Source organism: Grampus griseus (assembly GCF_964374135.1).
Source record: "Grampus griseus genome assembly, chromosome: 13".
In the NCBI taxonomy this organism is placed as follows: Eukaryota; Metazoa; Chordata; class Mammalia; order Artiodactyla; family Delphinidae; genus Grampus; species Grampus griseus.
The window spans coordinates 55,919,709-55,947,433 of NC_139007.1; the positions used below are offsets into that span (position 1 = coordinate 55,919,709).

The 27,725-nt window shown below is 34.8% G+C and overlaps 1 protein-coding gene across 1 annotated transcript in view; it reads left to right on the plus strand.

Annotated features, from left to right (window-relative positions):
- LAMA2 (laminin subunit alpha 2) overlaps positions 1-27,725 on the plus strand; it is a 606,716-nt gene that overhangs the window by 252,199 nt on the left and 326,792 nt on the right. Inside the window, exons 5-9 of the mRNA XM_082668794.1 lie at positions 9,007-9,186; positions 12,099-12,188; positions 13,578-13,695; positions 19,013-19,191; positions 25,175-25,274. Coding sequence (XP_082524920.1) covers positions 9,007-9,186; positions 12,099-12,188; positions 13,578-13,695; positions 19,013-19,191; positions 25,175-25,274 — 667 coding nt within the window. The remainder of the gene's footprint in view (positions 1-9,006; positions 9,187-12,098; positions 12,189-13,577; positions 13,696-19,012; positions 19,192-25,174; positions 25,275-27,725) is intronic.

Here is a 27,725-nt window from a genome sequence, read left to right on the forward strand (position 1 = left end):
CACCTCTAGTGAGATTTATTGAATTATGTCAAATAAAATTTATGCTAAAATTCTTGATGTACATCCAATAAATGCAATTAAAAATATAGGTGAAATATGTACAAAGTCAAAATTTAAATGACATACACAATTCAAAAACTGTGAATGTTTGAAGAAAGTTAATTCATTGGAAATTCTATCACAGTCTATAATATTTGGGCACTGTTAATGATTTACTCATTCAACAAATAATTATTGAATCTACTATATGCTACTCACTATATTAATCACTAAGACTATACTGTAAATAAGACAAAGTTCCTACTCTCATTGAGCTTACAGTCTAGTAGCAGATACAAGCAAGTAAATAGGCAGTGATCACAGTGGAGCTCAGAGAATTCATAGGAAGAGCTCCTAGACAGGACATGGAAGTGTTCATGGAAGGAAGGAACTGACATCTTAGCTGAGACCTGAAAGGTATAAAGTATATCTGTGCTAATGGGAGCAGTAGGGAGACATAAAACACGTTTGACCAAAGGCCCAAAGATGAGATAGATCATGACACAGAAGGGAAAGTGAAAATGATTCAGTGACCTGGAATGTAGTAAGCATCCAATAAATATTTTTGAATGAATGAGAGACTGAATGACTAAATGAATGAATGAGAAATATTGAAGCATGGAGAGGTGGTCTAGAGATAAAGCTTTGTAAGCATGTGTTTTAAGCCCTCAGAGTATTTCATTTTCTGGATGTACAAATGAACAGTATTTTTTTTTTTTTTTTTTTTTTTGTGGTATGCGGGCCTCTCACTGCTGTGGCCTCACCCATTGCGGAGCACAGGCTCCGGATGCGCAGGCTCAGTGGCCATGGCTCATGGGCCCAGGCGCTCTGCGGCATGTGGGATCTTCCCGGACCGGGGCACGAACCCGTGTCCCCTGCATTAGCAGGCGGAATCTCAACCACTGTGCCACCAGGGAAGCCCCAAATGAACAGTATTTGAATTAATAAAAATAATCATAAAACAACAGTCATTAGTTGGAGGAAATAACCATATGTAAGGAAAAGGAAAAGAGGACTTCAATAAACTGTGCCTGATATAACTGGAAATAATGGACTAGAAAAAGATTCATTTTATAATACCCCATTTTCTCATTAAGAACCTAAAGTTTCTTGATAGGGAAATCTCTAGTCTGAAATGTTTAAATATTTTATTAACTTGTATTATAAATGACATATTGGGTAAGTTTTATTATTTATCTAGTGTATTTTTATTACCCATGAATTAATTTTCATATATTCATGTATTTTCATATTTTTAAGACTTTAAAAATATTGCATTGATTTGGAAAGGTTTTAAAAGCTGCAGTGAAACTTTTCTGATAAGGTAAGAAAGGTTATTTTTCAATAATTATTCAGCTACATATAATAAAACTAATGACAATCCATAAAGATGATAATACATTTAGTAAAAACTTTTCTTGTAGAAGCAAGGTACTCTGTAACTGTTAATTAACTTTATCGATAGTTATTGCATGCCCATGGTGTTTAAGGAATATACTCTATAATTTAAATATACTCTATTATGTTTTCATGGACTCTTGTGTGACTAATAGCACATCCAGTTTATTGGTTGGATTATGAAATAGTCAGAATATGATTGAAGGAACTAACCAATGGGTAAGGTCCACTTTGCTCTGGTTGAAATTAAGTTGAATAGTTCTTAAGTTGAAACACAATGTCTTATGACATTTCTATGTCCTTATCAGCTGAAAATAGCCTGTCAAAATGAAACTTAAAGTTAACTAATGTTTAACTAATATTAACAAATGTAGGAGACCTAGATATAAGGAAATTGTGGATCAAAGCTGTTAATGCCTAATTTTCTGTAATTCAACTTAACCCAAAATGCTTGGGTAGAAAGTGATATGAAGGATTACTGACTTGAATTTCATTCTGTGGAAATACCATACTCAAAGATTTACTCATATAATAACAGAAAAATCTGATTAATTATTCTATGAAATTGCTTTACAGGTAGGAAGCTAGTTGAATATGCTAAATATTTAGAATTTATATGTTTCTTTATTCAAAATTTTTTACTTAGCACTCAGTTATTTTTAGCTATTATCCTGTTTTCTGGGGATTATGTCAGTTAACAAAAAAGATAAAAAATCCATGAACCCTTGGGACTTATGTTCTAGAGAGTGGAGAGGAATAGTCAACAAAGCAAATAAATCATATTCACGGTATGTTAGAAGGAAAGTACTGTGGAGAAAACTGAAGCAAATAGAGGAAATTGTGAGTGCCAGGATGAAGTTCGCACTGTAATTAGATAGTCATGGAAGGACTCACTGAGAAGGCCTCATCTAAGCAAGGTTTGAAAGAAATGAGAAAGTAAGCATTGTAATATCTGGGAGAATAACATTCCAGGCAAGGGATCCCAAGTTTAAAAGCCCTGAGGTAAGATCCTATCTCACATGCCCAAACAAAGATGGCAGCCTGGCTGGAGCAGCGTGGATGAGGGAGAAAGTAGGAAAAGAGTTCCAAAAAGTCATTACTTTCTCCTTTGGCAGTATTAAGGGGTAGGAGTGGGACGGTGACATTGCAGATAGTATAGGATCTCATAATTCATTGTAAAAATTTTGGCTTTTATTGGTAGTGCAATAGAGAAGCATTGTGAGGTCTTAAGGAAAAGCATGACATGACCAGAGTTATATTTTTCAAGGAATATTTAGAGAGCTCCCTGAAACATGTTGTCCTTGATAAAATTTGCAAGCCAGTTTTTGAGGCACCAAATTACGAGGAGGGAATAAAAGCTTTTACTCACCTTCAGGAAATAATGACTTTTGTATAGTTTTCTAATGGTGAATGTGATTATGGTATGGGGTTTGAGATGGGAATGGACCTCTTTTGCTATGGTTTACACTATTTTCATAAGGTTGATGGCCAGCTTTTACCTCTTGCATGTAACCTATTGAAGAGGAGTCTCTTGGCAGAAATTATTGAAGATCATCTGGCGAACAGAAATAAAGAAAACACCGACCAACTTGCAGCATGAGTGAGAGTTGGCTTTCTTTGGTCCATAATATTTTAAATTATTAATATTAAAGTTATGATTTTTGTTAATAAGGAATACAGAGAATAAATTGATGGAAACATTTACTAAAAACTTAAAAAACAGCTGCTATGTTGCAGATAGACCCTAAGGAGGTGAGAGTTGTAGCAGGAAGACCTGTTCAGATCCTTATTGCAGTGCACAGGTGCAAGATGATGAAAGCTCTTGGACCAAGATGGTTTTAGTAGAGGTGGTGAGAAGTGTTTGGATGCTGGATATATTTTGAAGGTAAAGCCAACAAGATTTGCAGAAAAGTTGGATGTAGGAAGAAGGAAAACAAGAGCAGGCAAGCATGACTCCAAGTTGTTCGTCCTGGGTAATAGAAAGGATAATATTATTTAATGAGATTGGGAACACTGGGGGTGAAGAAAGGGAACTCAGTTTGAGATATAAGTTTGAGGTACCTATTAGACAGTCGCATAAATGGATCAAGAAGGCAGTTGGATTCTGTATCTGGACCTTAGGAGAGATCAAGCCTGGAGATATAAGTGTGGGAGGCATCGGTATAGATGGTATTTAAATCTGTGAGCTTTGGTGGGATCGCTAAGTGAGTGTGGATAGAACAGAAGACAAGGCCAAGGACTGGGCACCATGGTACTCCAATATTAGAAAGTTAGGGAGGAGAGAAAGTAGTAAGTAGAGAGGGAGATTGGGAATGGGTAGCTGGAGGCAAACAAAGACAGTGTGGTATCCTGGAAATCAATGGATAATCAATTGTTTCAAATGCTGTTAATAGATCAAGTATGGTGGAGACTGAAAATTGATCATTTAGAGGCTCCTGTTGACCACCCAGAGCCAGAGTCAGAGCCTTTGTTTGTGCTGTGCTAGAAACACAGTGGCAAATTGTTGCGCTGTCACCTTTTCCTAAGCTTCATACAGATCACCCCCTTTCTCCAAACGTATGCTTTCTTTTTTTTTTCCCATGCTGGGTAAAATACAAGTGATTAGGTTCATTTTTTAAAGTTATCGTTGTGATCTTATTCTCCCTCTCTGAATAAATATCACATTAATCATGATTAGATTTAAGGGGTTCCACAAGTCTCAACCACTCGTTTACATACATGTTCTTTGACCACACCTATAGATAGCTGATCTCATCCTATACATCTGAAAATTATTGTTCTATCCTCTGGTGTCACCTTACTTTCAAATTGTTATACCAATTTCACTGACACACTTAGAGATTGATAAAGGGGATTTTAAAATGTTCGTCAAGTTGTCAACTCCATCCACTTCCACTACTCATTTCAAAGTTTCTTATCCTTATTAATGATCCTTAAGTAGCCTTCATTTTCCCATCCATCCACTCAGTAAACTTCTATCATTGGGGAGGCTGTTAGGAATATAGCTTTTCCAGTAATCTAAAGCAGAGGTAGTAATATAAATAGAAAAACATAATAATAAGGGGCCATTATCCATACTAGAATTTTGATTATTTGCTGCATAAAACGTCTTTAAATTATATTCTAATTATCAAAGTAAAAATGCCATAGAGGCCCTCAAATCTTATCCATCTGCAAGGGAAACATGATTTATATAGTACCCTTACACTAATAAAAATAATTTATTTGGATGAGTAGAGTGTAATATTGATTTAGTCGTTTAGTGGTAAAAAGAGATGATCTCTCATGAGTTTTTTTTTTTCTCTTTATCTGTGAAAGTTAATTTCAAAGAAGAGTGTAATTTTAAATCTAAAAAACTGGTGGTTAATCAGGCTGATATTTTCAGTTGGAATAAATTCCTTTGACAGCATGAACGTGTATCCACTAACATGTCTGTAATGGAAGTCATTTCAGAAGACACTAGACTGCCACAGACTTCCCACAGCCTCTCAGCAAGACAGTGGTGGTCTTGAGGAATGATGCTTTTCATCTTTTTGAAGATAGACACCCTCCAGTTGTTACCCCACAGGAAATCAGGAAGTATGCTAAACTATCCAGTGGAGTTGGAATTACACAGCGAGGTTCCAGTGGAAATATCTTATCCAATATTATGATTTATTTTGAAGGAGAGTTTTTTTAAAAAGGAAAAAAAAATGATGGAAATAAGCTGCACAAAACATGGCCAAACAGCTGTCTGGTTTTCTGTCTCAGAAACAGCTTGGGACTAACTATGCTCACAAGATCTCTTGGCGGAGTAGCCTGATGAAAATACAAAAGCTGTGAGGAGAAGTATTCTTTTGCTGAAGCCTTTCTTTAGCGATCATATGGTTTATTAACGTAAATGAGAACATGTTCACCATGTTTTAAAGTTCCTGTATGTTTAAATGAGGCACTTACTGATTCCATGTATAGCACAAATACAGTTCACCATAGCATTAACGCTAAATAAACCTTAATAATTTTTGGAAAACTTAATTCTAGACATGGTCTGATTTTCTCCCTTCAAATAGCATTTTTAGGAGCAGTCAAGTAAGAGCTTGATAAGACAGAAATTTAGCATGAATTCAAGGGCACTGGTGAATTTTTGGATGCCAAAATTAATCTGTAAGGGGAATTCATTTTAATTGCTTCATACATCTATTTTTCATTCTTTACCATTTAATGGATACCTTCTTAAGTAATAGAGACAGCTTGATTTTAAACACATTTCTGGCTAACCTGTTAGATGCCAGAACTGTGGAATATACAAGATCTGTCTTACTCTTAAAATTTTCTACATCAGATGGGGAGGATAGTCAATATTTGGAGATTTATTATTTCAGAAGACCTTGTATTTTATCATCCTCAAAAGTTGATTTAAGTGAATTTATTCTTTACTAAGTATCCAAGGTAGGTTCAATTAGCTGGGACATTTCATATTTTTATCAGGAAGCATTTTGAGTCTATTCTTTGTGGCATCAGAATTAGTTTCTCATCTCAGAGTTTGCTGTATTTATTCCTCTAGTGACTCAGTAGTTTATTGGCAGTCAGTTTGTAAAATTCTCTCAGGGATTATCTAAATGCAGAATGTTAGGAATGGAGACACGTATTGCCTCTGCCGTCAAAAAGTGTAATTAACACAAATGATATATTGTCTTGCAAAAGTGGATGAAAATTCCAGTGGGTGACCTCAAGTCACAGTTCCCAGTGCACTTACAGACTGTTGTGTTCCTTAATAGCTCCCAGCCCAGCACAGGACTCCTTTCTTCTTTTTCTTATTTTATTTTTAACATCTTTATTGGAAGATAATTGCTTTACAATGGTGTGTTAGTTTCTGCTTTATAACAAAGTGCATCAGCTATACATATACATATATCCCCATATCCCCTCCCACCCTTCCTATCCCACCCCTCGAGGTGGTCACAAAGCACCAAGCTGATCTCCCTGTGCTATGTGGCTGCTTCCCACTAGCTATCTGTTTTGCATTTGGTTGTGTATATATGTCCATGCCACTCTCTCACTTCGACCCAGCTTACCCTTCTGCCTCCCCATGTCCTCAAGTCCATTCTTTACGTCTGCATCTTTATTCCTGTCCTACCCCTAGGATTTTCAGAACCTTTTGTTTTTCAGATTCCATATATATGTGTTCCATACTGTATTTGTTTTTCTCTTTCTGACTTACTTCACTCTGTATGACAGACTCTAGGTCCATCCACCTCACTACAAATAACTCAATTTCGTTTCTTTTTATGGCTGAGTAATATTCCATCCAAAGATGTGCCACATCTTCTTTATCCATTTATCTGTCGATGGACACTTAGGTTGCCTCCATGTCCTGGCTACTGCAAATAGAGCTGCAATGAACATTGTAGTACATGACTATTTTTGAATTATGGTTTTCTCAGGATATATGCCCAGTAGCGGGATTGCTGGGTCTTATGGTAGTTGTATTTGTGGTTTTTTAAGGAACCTCCATACTGTTCTCCATAATGGCTGTATCAATTTACATTCCCACCAACAGTGCAAGAGTGTTCCCTTTTCTCCACACCCTCTCCAGCATTTATTGTTTGTAGAATTTTTGATGATGGCCATTCTGACCGGTGTGAGGTGATACCTCATTGTAGTTTTGATTTGCATTTCTCTAATGATTAGTGATGTTGAGCATCCTTTCATGTGTTTGTTGGCAATCTGTATATCTTCTTTGGAGAAATGTCTATTTAGGTCTTCCACCCATTTTTTAATATTGAGCTGCATAAGCTGTTTGTATATTTTGGAGATTCATCCTTTGTCCATTGATTCATTTGCAAATATTTTCTCCCATTCTGAGGGTTGTCTTTTCATCTTATGGTTTCCTTTGCTTTTTAGCCTCCTGTGTGTGCGTACACATGGGGTGTGTGTGTGTGTGTGTGTTCAGTCCAAAACTTACCACTCAATTTCAGTTTCTTTAACAATTTTAATCTCATTTGATTTATTGCATAGGTAATAATGCATTTACAAAGTACAAAAAAGTGAAAGTAGTTCTTCCTGTCATTATATTGAGAGTTTCCTTATTCTTTTGTAAGGTACATATAATTCACTGTATAGATGTATAATTTATTTAACCAGTCTCACATTGATGGATGTTAGATTGTTTCCAGTCTTCTGCTATTACCAAAAAATGTGGTGGGAATTCAATATAGTTGTACATTTCATTAATTTCATGTTAATTAGTGATATATATATATATAGATATATATATATAGGGTGATTCCCCAGAAGTGGAATTTCTAAGTAAAATATTCTGTGCATTTGTAATTTTGACAGTTATTGCTAAATTCACCTTCATAAGGGCCTGTGCCACTTTACACTCACACCTGTAAGTATGTGAGGATTGCTGTACCTCTTTAGTCTTGCCATCCGGGAGTATTATCAATATTTTAGGATTCTGACAACCTGAAAAACTGGAAAAGGTTTTTAGAGTGGTTTTAATTAACGGTTCTGTTATGAGTGAGGCTCACTATCTTATCAAAAGTTTAATAGCCATTTATATTTCCCTTTCTTTGAATAGTCCTCTTACATCTTCTGTCTGTTTTTGTGTTGTTGGTATTTTTTCTTGTTGATTTATAGGAGTTCTTTAGGCATTAGAAAAATAATTCCTTTATCTGTGATAGAAGTACTTCTTATTTTATCAAATCGTTTATTCCCCATTAGAATTCTCTGCTCTCATGAAATCCCTGTTAGAATATGTGGGCCCCATGCCTCCAAATTAGCTTTGGAGGGTAATTCCTTGACCTTTTCTCCACTTTTTACATGGAAAATGGCATGGTTAGCTTTGATTTCTTCTCGTGTCAATTGTACTAAATTATTTTCCTGAAAAAATTACCATCCTGTCCAGGTTTTAATATATTTTCATAGAGTATATTTTTCATAGAATGTGTTATATCCTTGGTAAATTTTTTGCCTTCTTGATCTATCAATTACTAAAAAACAAACAACAACAACAACAAAAACCAGCTTATTGAAATTTCTCACTGTGCTTGGAGATTTGTGTAGTTTTTCTTATAATGTGTCCATTTTTGCTCTCCATATTTTAAGGCTATATAATTGGATACTTTCAAGTTCAGAATAAAAAAAAATTAAGCTCCTGATGGTTTCTTGCTTTTGTCTGATATTTTGTAACTTTATTATACCAAGTTTTCTGGTTTCCCACTGTATACTACAGTCTTAAATAATGTTAGGGTACAATAATTCTCAGAAAAAGAATGACTGACAAGAATTTATAGAAATCCTAGGAAAGTCAAGTAGATGCACTGCCTTGGAACAGAGAAATATGGGTAATTGCAGTATATACAACACACCTGAAATATAAGCAAATAAATTGCATGTATATGTACTAAAGCATTCATAAAATTTCTCAATTACTTCACTGCATTCCAGTAAGTAAATATGAACCTGTATCTGCCTGACTAACTGGGAGAAAGGGAGCTTAACTTTATTTTTCTAAGAAAAATTAAAACCAGATATTTAATTTTTGGTAACTTTAATTGTCAAATGATTTCCCACCTTGCGTAGATTCACATCTCTTTGATCAATGGGAGACCAAGTGCTGATGATCTGTCTCCTGAACTGCTAGAATTTACCTCCGCCCGCTATATTCGCCTGAGATTTCAGAGGATCCGCACCTTGAATGCCGATTTGATGATGTTTGCTCACAAAGACCCAAGAGAAATTGACCCCATTGTCACACGAAGAGTAAGTTACAGTGAATCATACTGGAACTCGTGAATGATATTGCACCCATCGTTTTAATTGTCTGTTAAATAGTTTTAAAAGATATCTTTCAGTGAAGGAGTGAAAGACTTTGAAATTCCACAGACCTTCCTTTGTTTAAATCTAAGCTCTGCCACTTATTATATGTGTAACATTTATCAAACTTTTTAACGTTTCTAAACTTTAATTTCCTCTTTGGTACAATGGAGATCGTAATGCCTAGATCATTATCTTAATTTTGAGGCCTAAGTTAGTTTTTCGACACTTTGGGTAATCCATACTACTATTATAATTGGCTTTGGGGGGGTGGTTACTACAGGAAGAGAATGGGCTTTGAAACATTTTTGGTTGCAATGCACACTAAGAAATACATTTTATATCATGACTCAGTACACACACACACACACACACACACATCACATGACATCTTGATAACCTTTAATGTGCATAGATCAGCTGGTGATGTGGAAATGCAGATTCGGATTCAGTAGGTCTAGGGCAGAACTGAGAAACTGCAATTCTAATAAATTCCCAGGTGATATGGATGTCACCGTTCTGTGGACCATTTTGTCTAATTAAATAATTTAGTTTTATGCTTCATTAATGAATCACAAGGCACTGCTAGTTCAAAAGAGCGCTGCTATAGGAAAAAAGTGATCATATATACTATTTTATTTTCCTTGATGAATTGAATATCAGGAAAAAATGGTCATAGCATCCTTTCAACAGATCATTGAAAGTAGGAGCTACCAAGTGTTGTTTTCCAGTGTTAAACAGGAATTTGAGAGATTATGACATAGACGATCAACCCAAGTTGCTATGAGTGATAACTGTTCTTTCTCCTATCCACGCCTCACCGTATTCACTGGTTTACTCATCTCCTTTATATGCTGCTACACAGCCAAGACACTATTACCAAGAGAGTCAATTCAGCAGTAAATCCATAGAACAAATATATGCTAACAGCGGAGGAGAAAAGAGGATTGTAGGGAGAAACTGAGATTGTGAGAAAAAGCATCGCTCTAGAATGACCCTACTAAGGTTAGACGGTTGCCACGAATTACCAAATTGCTGAACCGGCTGGCTGAATACCGAAGGGTGGTACTTTTCACAGTTCCTGAGTACCCCTCGCATATTTTCTCTTCTCATTACTTAACTTACTCACACCTAACCTCTCCATCATGGCAAAATAACTTTTAAAGTTTTATTGTCCCCATGCAACACGTGTTGGATGTGTTAGTGCCCTTATTTCCAAACCTGAAATAATTTTACCTTGTCTTATATTTCAGTATATTGTAAATTGTTTTATGCAACAGTAATCATTATTTTTCACCAATGTTTAGATTCTTCACTTGTTAAAAAAAAGATTTTTAATTATAATTTTGGCATGACTTAAAAATACACACCAAGGAAGACTGAATAATTTTGAAGTGAAATTTAATCTTTCCTGACAGTATATCTATCAAAGAAAAAAATCAATGGAAATAAATGTGTTCTTTTTATCATCTTTTGCAGAAAGCAGAGAGGGGTTAGGGTGCACATCTATTATTTATAACTTCATTGTACATGAGCCTTTAAAATAGTGCAGTAAAATTCAACATATAAATATGTTTTTTGAAAGTACTCAAGTTCTGTAAACACTACATATAAATTTAAATATATAAAAATAAGATATTGAATTTTAGCTCCTCTTCATGACACAGAAATGAAGCATTGCACATTTATATTTAAAGCAAATTCCCCAATTTTAAAAACACCTACAAAACTACTGTCTCAGCTTTCTGAGCAACTATCCGTGTTTGTATCTGTATTATAAGGTGATGAAGTTAGTGAAAAGCAGACTTTTTTATGTCTAAGCTACACCTAAACTCCCTTGCAAGTTACAACAATGTGAGGTCTAAGTATATCAAGTAAGATAAAGTAACAAAAATATTATAAAAGATACTATACATAAATAGCAAAAACAAACAAAAAGAATTTTAAAACGAAGTAAAGAAAAGAAGTAAATTGGAAAAGGGAATTTGTATTCAGGGAACTTTGTGTCCACCTACTTATTCTCACTAAATGTGTGGGGGTTTTTTTTAGTGTAAATAATTGGAATAATAGAACTGTCTACCATAAGTTGGTTATTTGGATTCCATAAGGTAATATGCAGTACTCTCACAACTATAAAATGCTACATACAAATTAAGTAAAATTTTTACATAGTCCTGCTCTGTAATTACAAATGATCTTTTAAAAATAACTGAGTAGATGAAAATAATTAGAAACAGTCCTGTTAACTCAGATAGGAAAGTAATTGCATGGATATTTTAACATAATAATGAAAAAAAAGTATTCTGCACATCTAGTTTACTTCTCACATTATGTTAAATCAATCTTATAATTAATTTTCATTTTCTTCTTGATATGGTTAAGAAATGTGTTGTTATGAGCGCTATTTCCCTAAATTTGTTGATTCTTTTCAAATCCATCGAGTAAAACAGTCTACGTATGATTCACGAACACTGATGTTCCTATAATGATAATAAAAAAGGTTTTCTTTCTTTCAACTTTTATGAAGAATTAGTGCCCTTGCTCCCCCGCCCCATAACAATTTGCTCTCAATAATAAATACTCCAGCATGGAGTATTTGTACTGTGCAGTCCTTTGTACTGTCTGTAAGAAAGAAATTTCTAAGATGCCCACCTAACATAAATTAGAGGCATTCTGTCCCTGGGCTATGATTTCAATGTGAGAAGTTACTGGATACTTTTGTGAACCTTCTGTTGTTCTCTAGTGCTTCAAACTAAGGATACAAGCAGAAAGCCAAGTTTTTAACTGAATGTTCCCTTTTGTTGCTTTCACCTTGCAGTAGTCTTAATAGGATTTCTCTCTGGATTGCTTTTTTGCAGTATTACTACTCGGTCAAGGATATTTCGGTTGGAGGGATGTGCATCTGCTATGGTCATGCCAGGGCTTGTCCACTTGATCCAGTGACAAATGTATGTATATTTATAGGATGCTTTGGTAAAATGAAGCTTTGAACTGTAAAATGCTTCATGAGAAGCTTTGCTGACAGGGACGCTGTGAATGGGTATCAGACCCCCACTTAACAGAAAGCCGTGCCAGAGTGAAATAGAGCTGGCAGGGAGGATGATAGACTTTGAAGGCAGCCATTGCAGTATCAGAAAACAAATTAGTTTTCTTCCAAAAAGGCTCCAAACTGGTCTATATATTTTGAAACCTTTCTAGCTATGACAGCCAGCTGTATGATTTAGCTTTAAAGAACTCCTGTCATCAATCAACCTGACCCTTTCTTTTAAGAATTTTCATCAAAAAAATTAATGCAAACAAATGAAAAATGTACATGGAAATAAATCTAAATGACCATGGAACCGGAGGCTGAGGTAGGACAGGGGCAGGAAGGAAGAGAGTATTCAAGAGAGCTTGAAACCACCAGGTCAGAAAATGCTGGAATGGTTTTGGGTTGAATTTTTCATTAATGACAATGGACTAAATGAACATAACCTAAAAAAGAAGATGAATGAGCATCTGTTTTTCTCAGTCATAAATAAACTGGTGAAATAGAAAATCACCCACTTTATAGTGTATGGAAGAAATGTATTCAATAGTAAGATCAGTGAATGTAGCTACATATGTAAAGATTTCTTTTCCTACTAAAACTGTAATGCAAATGGTATTTCTCAAATAGTATTAGTTTTCTGACTAATGCATCATAGTATTACCTCCTCGGGAAGATTCAAACCCCTGGCATATTTTTCTGGGCAAGGTTGTGGTCCTGCTTTCTTCAGAGTGTGGGCACTGTCTATCAGGGGTATTGATGAGCAGTATTTCCCAAGCTTTGAGAGATCAGGTGGCAGCTTTGGAGGGCCAGTTCCATGTGATGAAATAAGACTGTACTCAAAACACACACAGACAGGAGATTCAGGCTTGGGGTATTAGATTTCTATTCTATTCATGCCCCTCCATGCCTAGGAATCGACTCTTTCCCCTCTTCCTACACCAAATGTTAATTGTACTTTGAGGGAATCCTTAAAATGGATACATCCCACCCAGAAGACCTGTGGATCTCAGGAATCAGAGAAGGGATTCTAGTCTTCTAGACTACTTCCAGCTGGTGCTCTTCTCTCTTCTATGTCTGAGCCCAGCGATTCCAGAGCCAGCCTGGATCTCCCTCCCTAAGCTGGTGTTGATCAAATATACCCACTCCCAAGGCTGGCACCTCTTCCTTCCCAGACTGACGGGAGTTTTAGATTTTGGTACATAGTCTTGATGTTTCCTTTTCTCTTCATTCTGCCTTTCAGGGGAAGCCTCTCATTTATGGTTCCAAAGAATGCTGAAAGTATGCTTTTTCCCCATTTTTTGACTAGAAATCCCGCTGTGAATGTGAGCATAACACGTGTGGTGATAGCTGTGATCAGTGCTGTCCTGGATTTCATCAGAAACCGTGGAGAGCAGGCACTTTTCTGACCAAAACTGAATGTGAAGGTATGTTCTGACAAGCCAGCACCATGGGTAATCCTTCCTTTCCTATCACAGGTGATATAAACATGTGCTGATTTCAGGTGAGCGCGTATTTCCAGTTCATATAATTTATCCAAGACAGTAGCCGGTACGCTCTTTTACCCTCCTGTTTTAGAGTTTTCAAGTTTTTTTTTAATTTGACAAATATTTACAAAACACCCACGAATTTACCACTGTGTGAGAATAATGAGAAATAGATAAAAGCATAGTATACACTTACTGTCATCAGGGGTGAATCTGAAGCTTACAGCATAATATATATATACAAATGTAAATAAACATTCAATAAAACCTACAGGGTATAGAGATTAACCTTCTAAACACGTATGTTTATAAAATGGTTCTGAAACCAGTATAGCTCCAGATCCTTCTGCCTGTTCCCTTTGTAGTTCCTCCCCTAAATAGCTCAGGTAAATAGTAAATAGCTTTTGAGTACCCATCATCTAATAAATGGAGAAAAACCAGAGGGAAGAGATCAGACCCTACAGGTTAGAGTCAGTTTGTTATCTGGGAAAGAAAGGACTCTGATTCATTAGTTATACTTATTAAAGGGTAGTGTTTGGGGGCAGTAGCTGGGAAGAATAGGAGAGTAAAACGTAACAGAGAGAAGGCAAGAAGTCAAATTTGTGGAGAAAGAATATTTATTTTAATAATAGGCATTAATATTTTAAATGTGTGGTTTCACATTAATAACGGTATAAAACGCTACTATTAGAAATGGTATCAGTGACAATCATTAGCATAAACTACGCTATAGTAATTATTGGACAGTGACAACCAAGAAAAAGCCGGTAATGAAAAACCATAAAAGAACTGGCTATGCAAACATTTGCCAACAAATACTCATTTATACTTTAATATTATCACTTTTGAAGTTTTCCCTGAAGGGAAGTACCCAAGAAAGGTAGCAGATGACTTTGTAGCCTAATATGGCCAACTGTCCCAACACAGTGACAGGGAAGCTAGAGAAACTTCTGTTTCTGGAGATCTGTTCAGGCCAAGACGAGACCTAAAAACAAAGGCTTCTGCTGAACTATAAATCCGAACTAGCCAGAAAGCCCAATTGTATTGAATTCAAATATTAATATTTTAGTGAATCAGTCCTAATCACATTTTTTCAGTTCAGTAGGTGTATGTGGTCACCAAAACAGGCTTGGTAGCCATTTTAAACCAATACCAACCTTATGTATTTATTGAATAAAAATATTTATCAGGTATCATGTGTCAGACAAGATACGTCCTTAAAATTATTGAATTGTAGCAGACTTTAATCATAAAATATTCCCCAAACATAAAATACATTTTCTTTTCAGTTTAAGATTCTGCCTATCCTATCAATGTCTTGAGTCCCTTCATTTTCTGCACATATCTCTTTTGCCTTTTGAGTTGTGTCTGAGTGCTTGTGAAGATATTTTCGTTTAGAAATCACTCATTGTTACTGAGATGTATCTGAGGGAATGGGCCACCACTACCCAGTGTTGTAAGGGGGGTGGGTAGCAGATGCCCAGCCCTTGTTTTTTATCATCTGCCCCCAGCCCCATTCCTGACAATCCCTCAGGATCTCCACAGCTTGTCCCGACAAGAGCAGACATTCATTCCTAAGACTGAATTTAAGTTAAATGACACCATGAATATCTCTTCTCAAACTTCCTTAAATTTAATTAATTTCTCTTCTGCTTGTAGAATATCAACAGTCACACGTGGAACTTTTGAGCATTTGAGGGTAGGGATTCTTCCTGTTGTCTCTAACATTCTATCACAAAGTTATCATGATGTAACGTTAAGTGGCTCTGCAGAATCCTTTACCACTCTCCACTTGTGTGTATGTGTTTAAACAAGGAAACAGAAAGGATGGATCAGACTTATTAGCAACAGGGATGGACAAAGCAACACAGAAGGAAATTTCCACTTGCTGCTATATACATTTTTATAAAATAGTGTTATTATAAAACAATTTTATCTTTCTTTGTGGAAGAGATGGGAGGTTGTATTTCCAAACTGAGAAAATAATTTTTTTTGAAATCCACAAATTAAAGATAGGGGTCTTAACCATAAAACCTTGTATAAATATTGTGCTTTTGGCAATGTACACATTTGTAAAAGCTTATATGAAAATTTTATTTTCCAAGTTGAATTGTGTTCCATTCACCTCTTAATATTTAGAAAAATCCTGCAACGTGACAAATCCCTCTATAAAATGAATAACTGCCTTCTAATTCATTTGAATTTAATTTCGACTTTTATCAGTCTAGCTTATTTGAGGCAGGTTATATCTCTACAGTGCAAAGGATATGTATTCCATTGCTAAGCCTGTACTAACAGACAGTTTCTATCATGTGTCTTGGACATTCTATGAAATAACAAACTGCTGATGACAGAGTGAAAAATGGCTCTTTGTGAGTAGGTATTATCCATGTCCTCTAAGGCTATAGATGAAAGCTGTGCAGGCCCAGGACCTTTAAACAGCAGCCAAGGCTGTAGGAAAGGGCCCTCATACATGGAGTGTGAAAAGGACTGCTCCTCAGGCATCAGTCTTTACCTGCATTAGCTCATGGTTATAAGTACAGTCAGCAATACTAGTTCTAAATAATGTGAGAATAAATTTGTATTCCTCTGTATTTCCCTCTAGTTGTACTTGTAGCAGAAATCTTGACTATTTCTTGCAATATAGTTTTACAAGATTTTTGAGAATTCTTGTGCATTGTCCTAAAGATATAAAACTGCTTATGATGCCTAGTGATTTCTATTTGTGACTACATGTCCCCTAGAATACATTTTGAAAACTCTCCACTAATATAGCAAGAGTACTATATCTTAAATCAAAAGCCAACAAGGTGAAGAAGATATTTGCAACAAACAAGAAAAGGAGATAATATCCTTACTATATGAAGAGACCTTCCATAGCAATAAGAAAAAAATTCAAAACAACCTGTTAAAAATGAGCAAGGATCAAAACAGACATTGCTCAGGAAAAAAATATGATATAACCATATAAAGAAATGATCACACTTATTTATAATTAAGGAAATATCCATTAAAACAATAATAGTACTTTTTTTAAAACTTACCAAAGTGTTCATTCATTCACTCAACATATGTTTGAATGCTCACCGAATGGAAAATGTTGGTAATACACAGTTTTGATGAGGCTGTGGGGAAACAGTTTTATCCTATCTATCGGAGGGAGAGTAATCTGACATAGCATTTGCAGAGGGAATTTTTTCAAGTTAATTAAAATTAAAATTTCCCATGCCCCTTGACTAGAAATTGCACTTGCAGGAATTTAATCTGTAGATGGACTTGGATAGCTGTACAGGACGTTTTATGATCCTTGTCTTTAGTACCCAATTGCTAATACCACTGCTACTGACATTTACAGGGCTGAGTATTTACTGTCTCAGGCGTTCTGCTAGATGATCTGCATTCTCACCACAACCTAAGAGTTAAGTACCAAAATGACGCTAAGACTTGAACTGTCTCCTCAAAGTCACTCAGCTGGCAAATGGGGAGCCGTCTAACACCAGACCCCCACTCCTAACCCCGACCTCCATTGCCCTCCTGGTAGGTACTCAGTGTTGTAAAGGAGAAATCTGGAAACAATGTAACTGCCCACTATTAGGCATCTAATTAATCAAGAAGTACCCAGTGTAGCCTTAGGGAAAACATAATACCAATAGAGAAGGAGCCATGCTATTTACTGTTAGTAAAAAGACAGTTCAGAACAGTATATAAATGTCCCCTTTTGTGGAATTAAAGAGCTGTGTGCCGCACACAGGCCCGTGCACGTGCATACACATGCACACATACGCACACACGTATAGATGTGGAAGTCAATGCAAGGACACCTAAGAAACTCAACATATGAGGAAAGACATTGCATAGTATATTTTTTGCCTAGTTGCCATCCTAAAATAAATTCTACCCATTTTTCAAAGCCTTACCCAATTCTTCCTGGGGAAGTAATTTATCATTCCTCTGAACGCCTGTAATGTGATATGAAAAAGAAAAGGAGAAGAAGAGAAGGGGGTTACGAAAACATAGAGGATGAAGATGAGGGGAAGTGGAACAGGGAAAATCATTTGGGAACTTATTTATAATGCATTATGCTAATGATTTTACGTGCATTTTAAATATCCCTACCTAGTAATTACTACTGACCAATTCATGTTTTATATGGAAACTGAGCCTTAGTGAAATGAAGTTCCCTACCTCACAGGACTACTAAGGAGTGAAGAGGACACCCAAATCCAAGACTGGCACAAAATAGCGTGATCTCACCACTGAGCAAACCAGCTCTCATCTTGTCCTGATACCTTGGCACTTATCGTACAAATTTTTCTTATCAGATAACTTGAAGGGATTGTGGTAGTGGTTAGCCCTGCAGACTCTGGAGCCCGACTTCAGAGTTTGGCTTACAATACTGACTTGGTGAACTTTTACTAGTTATTTCACTTCTCTTTGCTTGAGATTCCTAATATATGAAAAGAGGTTAATAGAGTCTGTAAGTCACAAAACTATTGGAGAATTAAAATCAGTGGTAATAAATATAAAACATTTAGAACAGAATGTGGCATATAAAAAATCCCTAGGTTTTAGTTATGATTAGTAGTAAAAGAAAGGAATAACATTTGACTCTTGAACAACATGGATTTGAACTGCAAGGGTCCACTTACAGGCGGATTTCTTTCACTAAATGCAGACAACAGTGCTACAGTACTACACAATCCGTGGTTGGTTGAATTGGGGGATGAGAAACCAAGGACAGGGAGGGCTGGCTGCAAAGTTATACTTTAATTTTCCATTGTGCAGAGGATTGGTACCCTTAACTCCTGCATTATTCAAGGGTCAAGTGTATATACTAAGCATCCTTTTTACCCGTAGTATCTAACACAGAGGTTCACATATAATAATTATTCATTACAGATTACATGGATGTTAATCATTCAGTACCATAGTTCAGTAATTTGTTTGTCGTGATAGGAAATTGTAGGGTGAATTATATGAAATATCAGTTTTATAAGATAAAATCAGTCAAATATTGGCAATTTCATATGCTTCAGCTTAATTTATGTTTTAACTATTTCAAGTTCCATTAAAACATGCAAATTTATTAATATGTCTAATCTAAGTACTTTCTAGAGACCTTTGTATTGATTATATATATATACATATATAATGTAATATAATTTTCCATATGGTATAAAAATCTCTTATGTAACAAAATATTATTTTTAAGTATATCTCAAATTAATGTCTATAAATTTATTTTTCCCTAATGTAGCCTGCAATTGTCATGGGAAAGCTGAAGAATGCTATTATGATGAAAATGTTGCCAGAAGAAATCTGAGTTTAAATATACATGGAAAGTACATTGGAGGGGGTGTGTGCATTAATTGTACTGGAAACACTGCTGGCATAAATTGTGAGACATGCATTGATGGTTTCTTCAGACCCAAAGGGGTAAAGTATGCTTTTTCTTTCATTAAGTGTTATTTTGGCTTTTTCAGACAGAGATGTATTATAGGGAAAAATAATTTTGATAGCTTCTCTAAATAATTGGACTTCAAATTCTCAAAGGTGACTAGAGATATTTCATAGTAGAAACTGTATAAATCTTTCAGGATGTGATATAAAATATTTACATCTCTCCAGAAAGTCCCATTGTGCCTCATTCCAGTCAATCACCACCCCCAGGCAAACTCTGTTCTGATTTTTAGAGCATAAATTAGTTTTGCCTCTTAGTGAATTTCCTAAAAAAGAAATCATAAAGTATATAAAATTGTTGGTCTTCCTTTCACTCAATTTAACATGTTAAGATTTATTCATGTTGTACACATCAGTAGTTATTTCTTTTAAAAAAATTGCTAAGGAGTAGTCCTTTGCGTGAACATATCTTAATTTTTAATCCATTCTCCTGTTGGTGGATATTTGGGTCATTTCCAGTTTTTGGTTAGCTCCTATAAAACAGTTTTATGTGAGTCTTTTTGTGGTCATGTGTTATTAACCTTGTGTAAATATCTAGGAGTAGAGTACTTGCTTCATAGGATAGATATATGTTTGACTTTATAAGATACTGACAACATTTTGTCAAGTTAGTAATACTGTTTTACATGTTCACCAAAAGTGTATGTAAATCCTAGTTCTTCCACATTATCTGTTATTTGGTCTTGACTATCTTTTTGAATTAGCCATTCTAGTAGATGTGGGTGTAGTAGGTATGGCAAGTGGGTACTAGGCAATCACTACGTCATTCCCATCAATGCTTGGTGCTACAGCAGATCTTCTATTATGAATTTACAGCAGATCCCATGAATTAAATTCTTATTTTAAGTGTTTATTGGCTATTCCTATATCTTCTCTTGTGAAGTATTTCTTCAAGTCAAGAAATTGTTCTTTTTTATTCTAGAAATGTATAATTTTAACTTTCAGGGCTATGGCCCATCTCAAGTTAATCTTTGTGTAGGGTATGAAATAATGATTGAGATCTATGTGGTTCATCTGTTGTTCCAGCACCATTTTTGGAAAAATACTTTCTTTTTCTCTTTTGAATTGTTTTGAGGCATTTTTTGAAAATCAGTTGATCTTTTGGGTCAACATCTGGAGCCCCAGTTCTGTTCCATGGATATATTTGTCCATCTTTCTGCTAATGGCACACTATCTTGATGACTTTAGCTTTTTTTTTTTTTTTTTGCGGTACGCGGGCCTCTCACTGTTGTGGCCTCTCCCATTGCGGAGCACAGGCTCCGGACGCGCAGGCTCAGCGGCCATGGCTCACGGGCCCAGCCGCTCCGCAGCATGCAGGACCCTCTTAGACCGGGGCATGAACCCGTGTCCCCTGCATCGGCAGGCGGACTCCCAACCCCTGCACCACCAGGGAAGCCCGATAACTTTAGCTTTAATAAAACTAGAATTCAGAAACATATGTGCACTAACTTTATTCTTCCTTTTGAAGATTGTTTTGGCTATAGTAGTTTCTTTACATTTCCATGCAAATTTTAGAATCAACTTCTCAATGACAGAAATATTAGTTGGGATTGTTGTATAGAATCTAAATGCAAATATGGAGAGAACTAACACTTTAACAATATTGAGTCTTCCAGTCAATGAATATAGTATATCTCTTCACTTATTTCTGTCTTCTTTAATTATTCATATCAGTGTTTTCAGTGTAGAGATCTTGCATGTCTTTTGTTAATTTTGTATAATTTCCTCTGCCTGAAGAACTTCCTTTAGCTTTTTTTTAAAAATAGGGCAAGAATTGATGGTGACAATTTCTCTCAGGTTTATTTCATCGGAAAATGTCTTTATTCTACCCTTATTACTGAAGTATATTTTCATTACATGGAGAGAGATGTTTGTTTTTCTTTCAGTACTTTAAAGATACGGTATTTTCTTGGATTTCCCTGGTGGCGCAGTGGTTAAGAATCTGCCTGCCAATGCAGGGGACATGGGTTTGAGCCCTGGACCGGGAAGATCCCACAGGCCTCGGAGCTGCTAATCCCGTGAGCCACAACTACTGAGACTGCGTGCCACACTACTGAAGCCCACGTGCCTAGAGCTCATGCTCCACAACAAGAGAAGCCACCACAATGAGAAGCCTGCTCACCACGACTAGAGAAAAGCCTGCACGCAGCAATGGAGACCCAACACAGACAAAAATAAAATAAATAAAATAAATAAATTTATTAAAAAAATAAAGATACAGTATTTTCTGGATTTCACTTATTCTAATGAGAAGGCAGCCATCATTTGCATTTTTTTCTTCTATATATAATGTGTCTTTAACTCTCTGACTGATTTCAAGATATCCTCTTTTTATTTGCCTTTTAGCAGCCAAAACATGTATTGGCAAACTATGACCTCTAGATCAAATTTGGCCCATGGCCTATATCTATATGGCCTGTGAACAAATAATTTTTTTTTACATTTGTAAAAGTTTGTTAAAAGAAAAAAAAGAAAGAGGCAGAGGAGAAGGAGGGGAGTAGAAAAAGGAGAGGAAGGGAAAGGAGATGGAACGAAAATGAAAAGAACAAAAAAAATAAGGAAAAGAAGAAGAACAAGATGAACAAGAACTAGGTGGAAGAGGTGGAGGAGAGAAGGAGGAGGAAGAGAAGAAACAAACCTTATGTGCCTTACAAAGCCTACAGTTTTAGTTACAGAAAAAATTTTCCAATTTCAGAATTGGACCCTGTGTATCTAAATGTGGCTTTCTTTGTGCTTACCTTCTTGGCTACTGAGCTTCTTGTAATTATAAATTGAGATTTTATACCACATTTTGGAAATTTTAAGCCATTATTTCTTTAAAAATTTTTTTGAACCATGCTCTCTCTTCCCCTTTTGTGACTCCAACTGCATACAGATCAGGTTGCTGGACTGTGTCCTATAGGTTATTGAGTCTGTGGTAATTAAGATTTGTTTTGTTCTTCAGATTGGCTAAATTCTATTTATCTGTAATTAGGTATACTACCTTTCTCCCTGCGATCACTTACCTGCTGCTAAGCATATCCAGTTAATTTTTTCATTGAGATATTTTATTTTCAGCTTTACAGACTTACTGTGTTTTTTGTAATTTCCATTTCTCTGCTGAAATAATCCATGTGTTTACTCCTTATGAACATTATTTCCTTTATATTCTTGGGCATATATACAGACCTGTACAAGTCCTTGTCTGCTAATTTCAATACTTGGGACACCTCAGGGTCTGTTTTTATTGACTTGCTGTTTCTTGAATAAGGACCACACCTTCATTTTTCTCCTCGTGTCTAGTAATTTATAATTTACACAGGACATTGAGGATGATACAGTGTAGAGACAAGATTTTGTTGTCTTCTTCCAAAGATTTGTGAATTTTGTTTTAATAGGTGATCAACTTACTGACTAATCACTATTAAACTGAGGAGGCTTGCTTTTATACCTTGTTAGGACAGATTAATAAAAAGCTCAGGTGTTTATCTAACCTTTCCAACTTGATTGATAAAGTCTTGTTTCTGTTCACTTTATGGTGTGTAGACTGGAAAATTTTACTCAGATCATTTAGCTTTCCAGCTGTTGCTATCCACTGAGCTCCTTGGAGTCCCCTGATTTAATGTACAATTAAAGGATCAGTTAAGAATTGAGGGGTATTGATATGCAAATTTTGTTGTTACCCTTATATGAACATGGATCTCATCTACTGTATTTTCTTCTTTCATATCTCAAATCCTTCTAATTTCTGCCTGCTTTTGATTATTCTCCCAAGTCCTCAAATGTTTGATTTTTATATTTTGTCCAGAATTCATAATTGTCATTTGACCATGTGCTAGACCTATACAAGACACTGTGCCATCATTAAAACTGGAAGCTTCATCAAGTTATTACAAGTTATTAAGTGAATCTGAGCCTAGATTTTGATATTTTAACACAGAAATATACGTATGCTATATTGTATTAAAAATTCAAATCTTTCAGGTTCTTAATATTTGGGTAGAAATTCAGTGTGCTTTTATGAAGATATAGATAGAAAAGTTTTGTGCATTGCAAATTTTATAGCTAAATAACATATCTCTATGATATTCTTAAAATTATTGCCTTAAAATCTAATTTTAGATTTATCTCCTAAATACATATATTTAAGTGTTAAAATACACACACACACACACACACATATAGCAGTGCTTACTTTGAGGATTGATTAGTAATCTGATTATTTTAATAAAATTAAAAATCAAGTATAAAGTAGATTAATTTATAAAATCTCTTATGTTAGGACTTGTTCCTGATCAGCAGTCTGATTCAGGCAGATTTTCCCAATTACCACAAAGAAGGATAACAAATTAAGAGGCTTTGGTTTACTCAAGCTCATCATTGGAATCATAAATCATATTTATAAGAGCTAAGAATCTATCCTAAAGAAATGTAGTGCTATATGCCCACAGAGAGTTTTGTTTTGTTTTTCTTCATGTCTTGGTTTTCTCTTGGTTAGAAAGCCCTCCTCCCAATTCCACTCTCAAATTGCTACTCATACTTCAAGCTCCAGTCTAAATGTCACTTTTTCTGTGAAACATTGCTTGACTTCATTGTGTTATTACTCTCTCTTCTTTTGCCCCAGAACGCGCTGCTTGTGTGTCTGTTTTATCACTTTGCACATTCTATTTAATCAATATCTTTCAAGTCTGCTATTCCTGTAAGCTTCTTTAAGGCAGAAATCAGGCCTTATCTGTGCTTTGCACAGTCCTTACTTCATAATAGGAAGTGAATGAAGGGGTCTTAAACAAATGATGATTTTGAAACTGATCTGTGGATATAGTTGATTGAATTCTATCAGACATGTAAATATTTCTCTACTTGTGAAACTTTGACTTATATTAGCAAACAGGTTTTCATTTATCAATTAAACCTAGATATATACATATATAAAACTGTATTTTATTGGAGAAACATATATATATACTTATATACACAATTTTATATATATATTCAGAGTTTTTTAGTATTTCCTAGGCAAAGAATTGTTTATTTTTTTTTTTTGTTCTTATCCTATTGCATCTTGAAAATAAATATTGTATATTTGGTACATTAGCACGGTCTAGGTGTGTTTAATTAAAATATTCTAACATTAAAAACTACTAGTTGTACTGTGTATTTAATGTATGTGAGGAATCTTATGAGATGCTTTATTCCTCTTAATTTTAATTTAATAACATCACTAAAGTTTCTACTATTATCCTCATATTATCAGGAAGTAAGTAAATTGCAGGAGGCCACATAGCCAGTAAGTGGACACAGTGGGATATGAGCTCAAGCCTTCCTAATTACAGAGCCTACATTGTTTCCCCCCAGATTATGCTGCCTCCTGAGAAAGTCAAATTTTTAACGTAAATATTTAACATCTTTTTCAAGCACCAAATATACATTTCTATTTAATTAGCTATATCATGATCAATGTAAAAAGTTTTTGAAAAATTAATTTGGGGAAAAATTACTAATTTTGAACTATGTTGTAATAAAACAGTAAGGAAGATTTTATTATGGAATGTATATTTCTCTAATATTCTGATGTTCTCTATATAAGCAAACATTGTTCTTTTTGTTTGTAATGATAATGATACTGTGATTATAAAAGAAAGATGCATACTGAAATGTGTAGGGATTAAAAGACTCTTTATTGGGGATTTTCTTTAAAAACTTCAGCAAAGAATAAAATGTGATGAATCATATAGCAAAATCTTGATAATTGTTGAATCTAGGTAACAAATATTTAGTAGTTTATTATGCTATCCTCTTTATTTCTGTGTATCCACTTAGATGAAATGGATTTTAGAAAATGCAAACATATAATAAAGAAAATTTCTTATATTATCATTTTCTAAATATAATTTATTATTATTTATTAAAATGTTCTTTAAAGTCTTGCTGAATTGAAAAATTTACTGTTTTTAAAACAGAATTTTAATATTTTTCTTAGATATCTCCAAATTATCCAAGACCATGCCAGCCATGCCATTGTGACCCAGTTGGTTCCTTAAGTGAAGTCTGTGTCAAGGATGAAAAACGTGCTCAACGAGGTGAGAGCTATAGTAGAAGGCCGTTGTTCTGATGAAAGGACAACTAAAGCCAAGTGTGATTATTTTCAGAAGATGGAATAAATTTATTCTTTTTTTTTTTTGGCTGCGTTGGGTCTTTGTTGCTGCGCGCGGGCTTTTTTCTCTAGTTGCGGTGAGTGGGGCTATTCTTTGCTGCGGTGCGCAGGCTTCTCATTGCGGTGGCTTCTCTTGTTGTGGAGCACAGGCTCTAGGTGTGCGGGCTTCAGTAGTTGAAACATCCAGGGTCAGTAGTTGCGGCACGTGGGCCGCAGAGCACATGGACTCAGTATAAATTTATTCTTACAGCTATCAATGTCCCCTACAGGAAGCAGTTTTTAATTCATCTCAATAATTATGTTTGTTTAATTATACTTTAAAAGCAAGAAAAGTTGAATCATTTGTTTTGCATTAGTATACGTGTGTGTATATATATATATATATACACACACATATATACATATTTACATATCTATATATATATCTTCTAGTCTATTATAAATCTGTGGTGTATGTAATTTTTTGACGTCTTGCTATTTATTATATTGCTTTGTAGCATGTATGATTTCTAGGGTGAAATGACAGTGTTCTTTGAGGGATGTGTGTGCTACAATGGGAAGAGCGAATAGATGAGATCACAGACTGAGATGTAGTTAATAATACAGAAAGTGAGAAGTCTACATAAAGGACTGTAAAAGGCAGTAGGAATGAGATAATGAAGGGAAAGAGGCTGACATTAATTTAAGACAAAACCTTCTTTGAGGATTGAAATTCACGATGAACTCCAAACATTAAGTAATCAAATGCCAAATTAACTCTTTGATGTAAAATGTTTAAGAACTACTTCCAGGAAAGTTGCTTGCCAAAGTAGAAAATTCATAGAATATATCTGGAACTGTTTCTTTATATTTCTAAGACTGGATTCTTCTCTTCTGTGGAAAGACTAAAATAAATCATGGCTATGCTATAGGCTTTTTCCCCGAAAGACCTTCTATATAAAAGACTGGCAATATTTCTTTGGCACAGTTTAGCTTACCTGCTTTCTTTACAAAACTATTTGATTATCTGTTTAAGCCTTAAAGTCCTAAATCTTAAAAGATTAAAAAATGATTATTTAAAAACTCAAATCGTGAATTATTGATGTCACTTTTCATTTTATGGTCCCTTATCCTTTTATGGTAGCAACTGAATCACATTATTTTGAGCAATGTAATTTAATTTTATCCCCTGAGTTTAAAATGGTAGGTATTTTGTTGTTGAAAAAAGTGACTACAAAAAAAAAAAGTAGAAAAATGAGTATTCAATGCAGTGGTAATTCAGCATAGTACTCTTATTAACATTTGTATGTTAACTTTACATGATGAATTTTCCCCATATCCGTTCATTTCTCTGAAATCTGGTTTTAGCTCCTGAATACAGTACTCAACTTTGAATAGATATTAAGATTGTTTCTAAATTTTGTATATTTTAACCAATGCTTTAATGAAGATCTCTGGATATAAATATTTTTCAATAATTTTTTTCCTCTGTGCTCTAAATTCTTTTTTCCAAATTATGGTATAGTTGATGTACAATATTATATAAGTTACAGTTGTACAAAATAGTGATTTTTCAATTATTATAAAAACAACACATGGTCACATAAAATTTTAACAGTAGGGAAGGTAATAAAATAAACAGCAAAGTGTCCTCTTCAACTTATGCACCCCTAGTCTCATTTCCAAATTTAATCACATTGATCCTTTCCTCCTCTTAAGTTCTTTTGGAAGAACTTATCTTTCAAACAATATCTGAATAATATTCTTAGTATTTTTCATCACCATTAAATATTGCCTATTGACTGTCCATCTTGGAACACAAACATTTCATTCATATCACCTTCTTCCTACCATTCATATCTTTTTATAATTTTTTTCTTCTATGGTATTTTTAGCATGTTAAATAAAAAGCTTAAATTCCTAGTTTTTGATTTATTAAAGTTGGACTTTATCTCTTGAGGTCATACTACACAAACTGAGAAAAAGACCGTCCTTACATGCTCCCCTGATCTTCAACCTACTTGACAATATCTGTCAATTGCATCTTCACCTTTTCAAAAATTGTGTAGAGATATTTGGTTCCAGGCCAATAATTAATTTTTCTAATTTTAAATTGAAAGCAATAATCAATATTTGTAATATTATAATTAGATCCATTTTATTCAGTATGGGCTTGAGTTGAATAATTAGACATATAACCATGATACATTTTTCTCTTCTTGTTTAGTCTGATGATCTCTTTAGGAAACAGTCTCAGATGTAGTCTAATGATTTGGATTTCTTAGTCAGAATGAATAACCAGATCATGAGAAATGATGTTCACTATCTCATTGGCATTAACCTGATTGCTAGAGAAAAACAAATATTTTGTGTGTGAATTTTCTGTTTCCTTAATTTT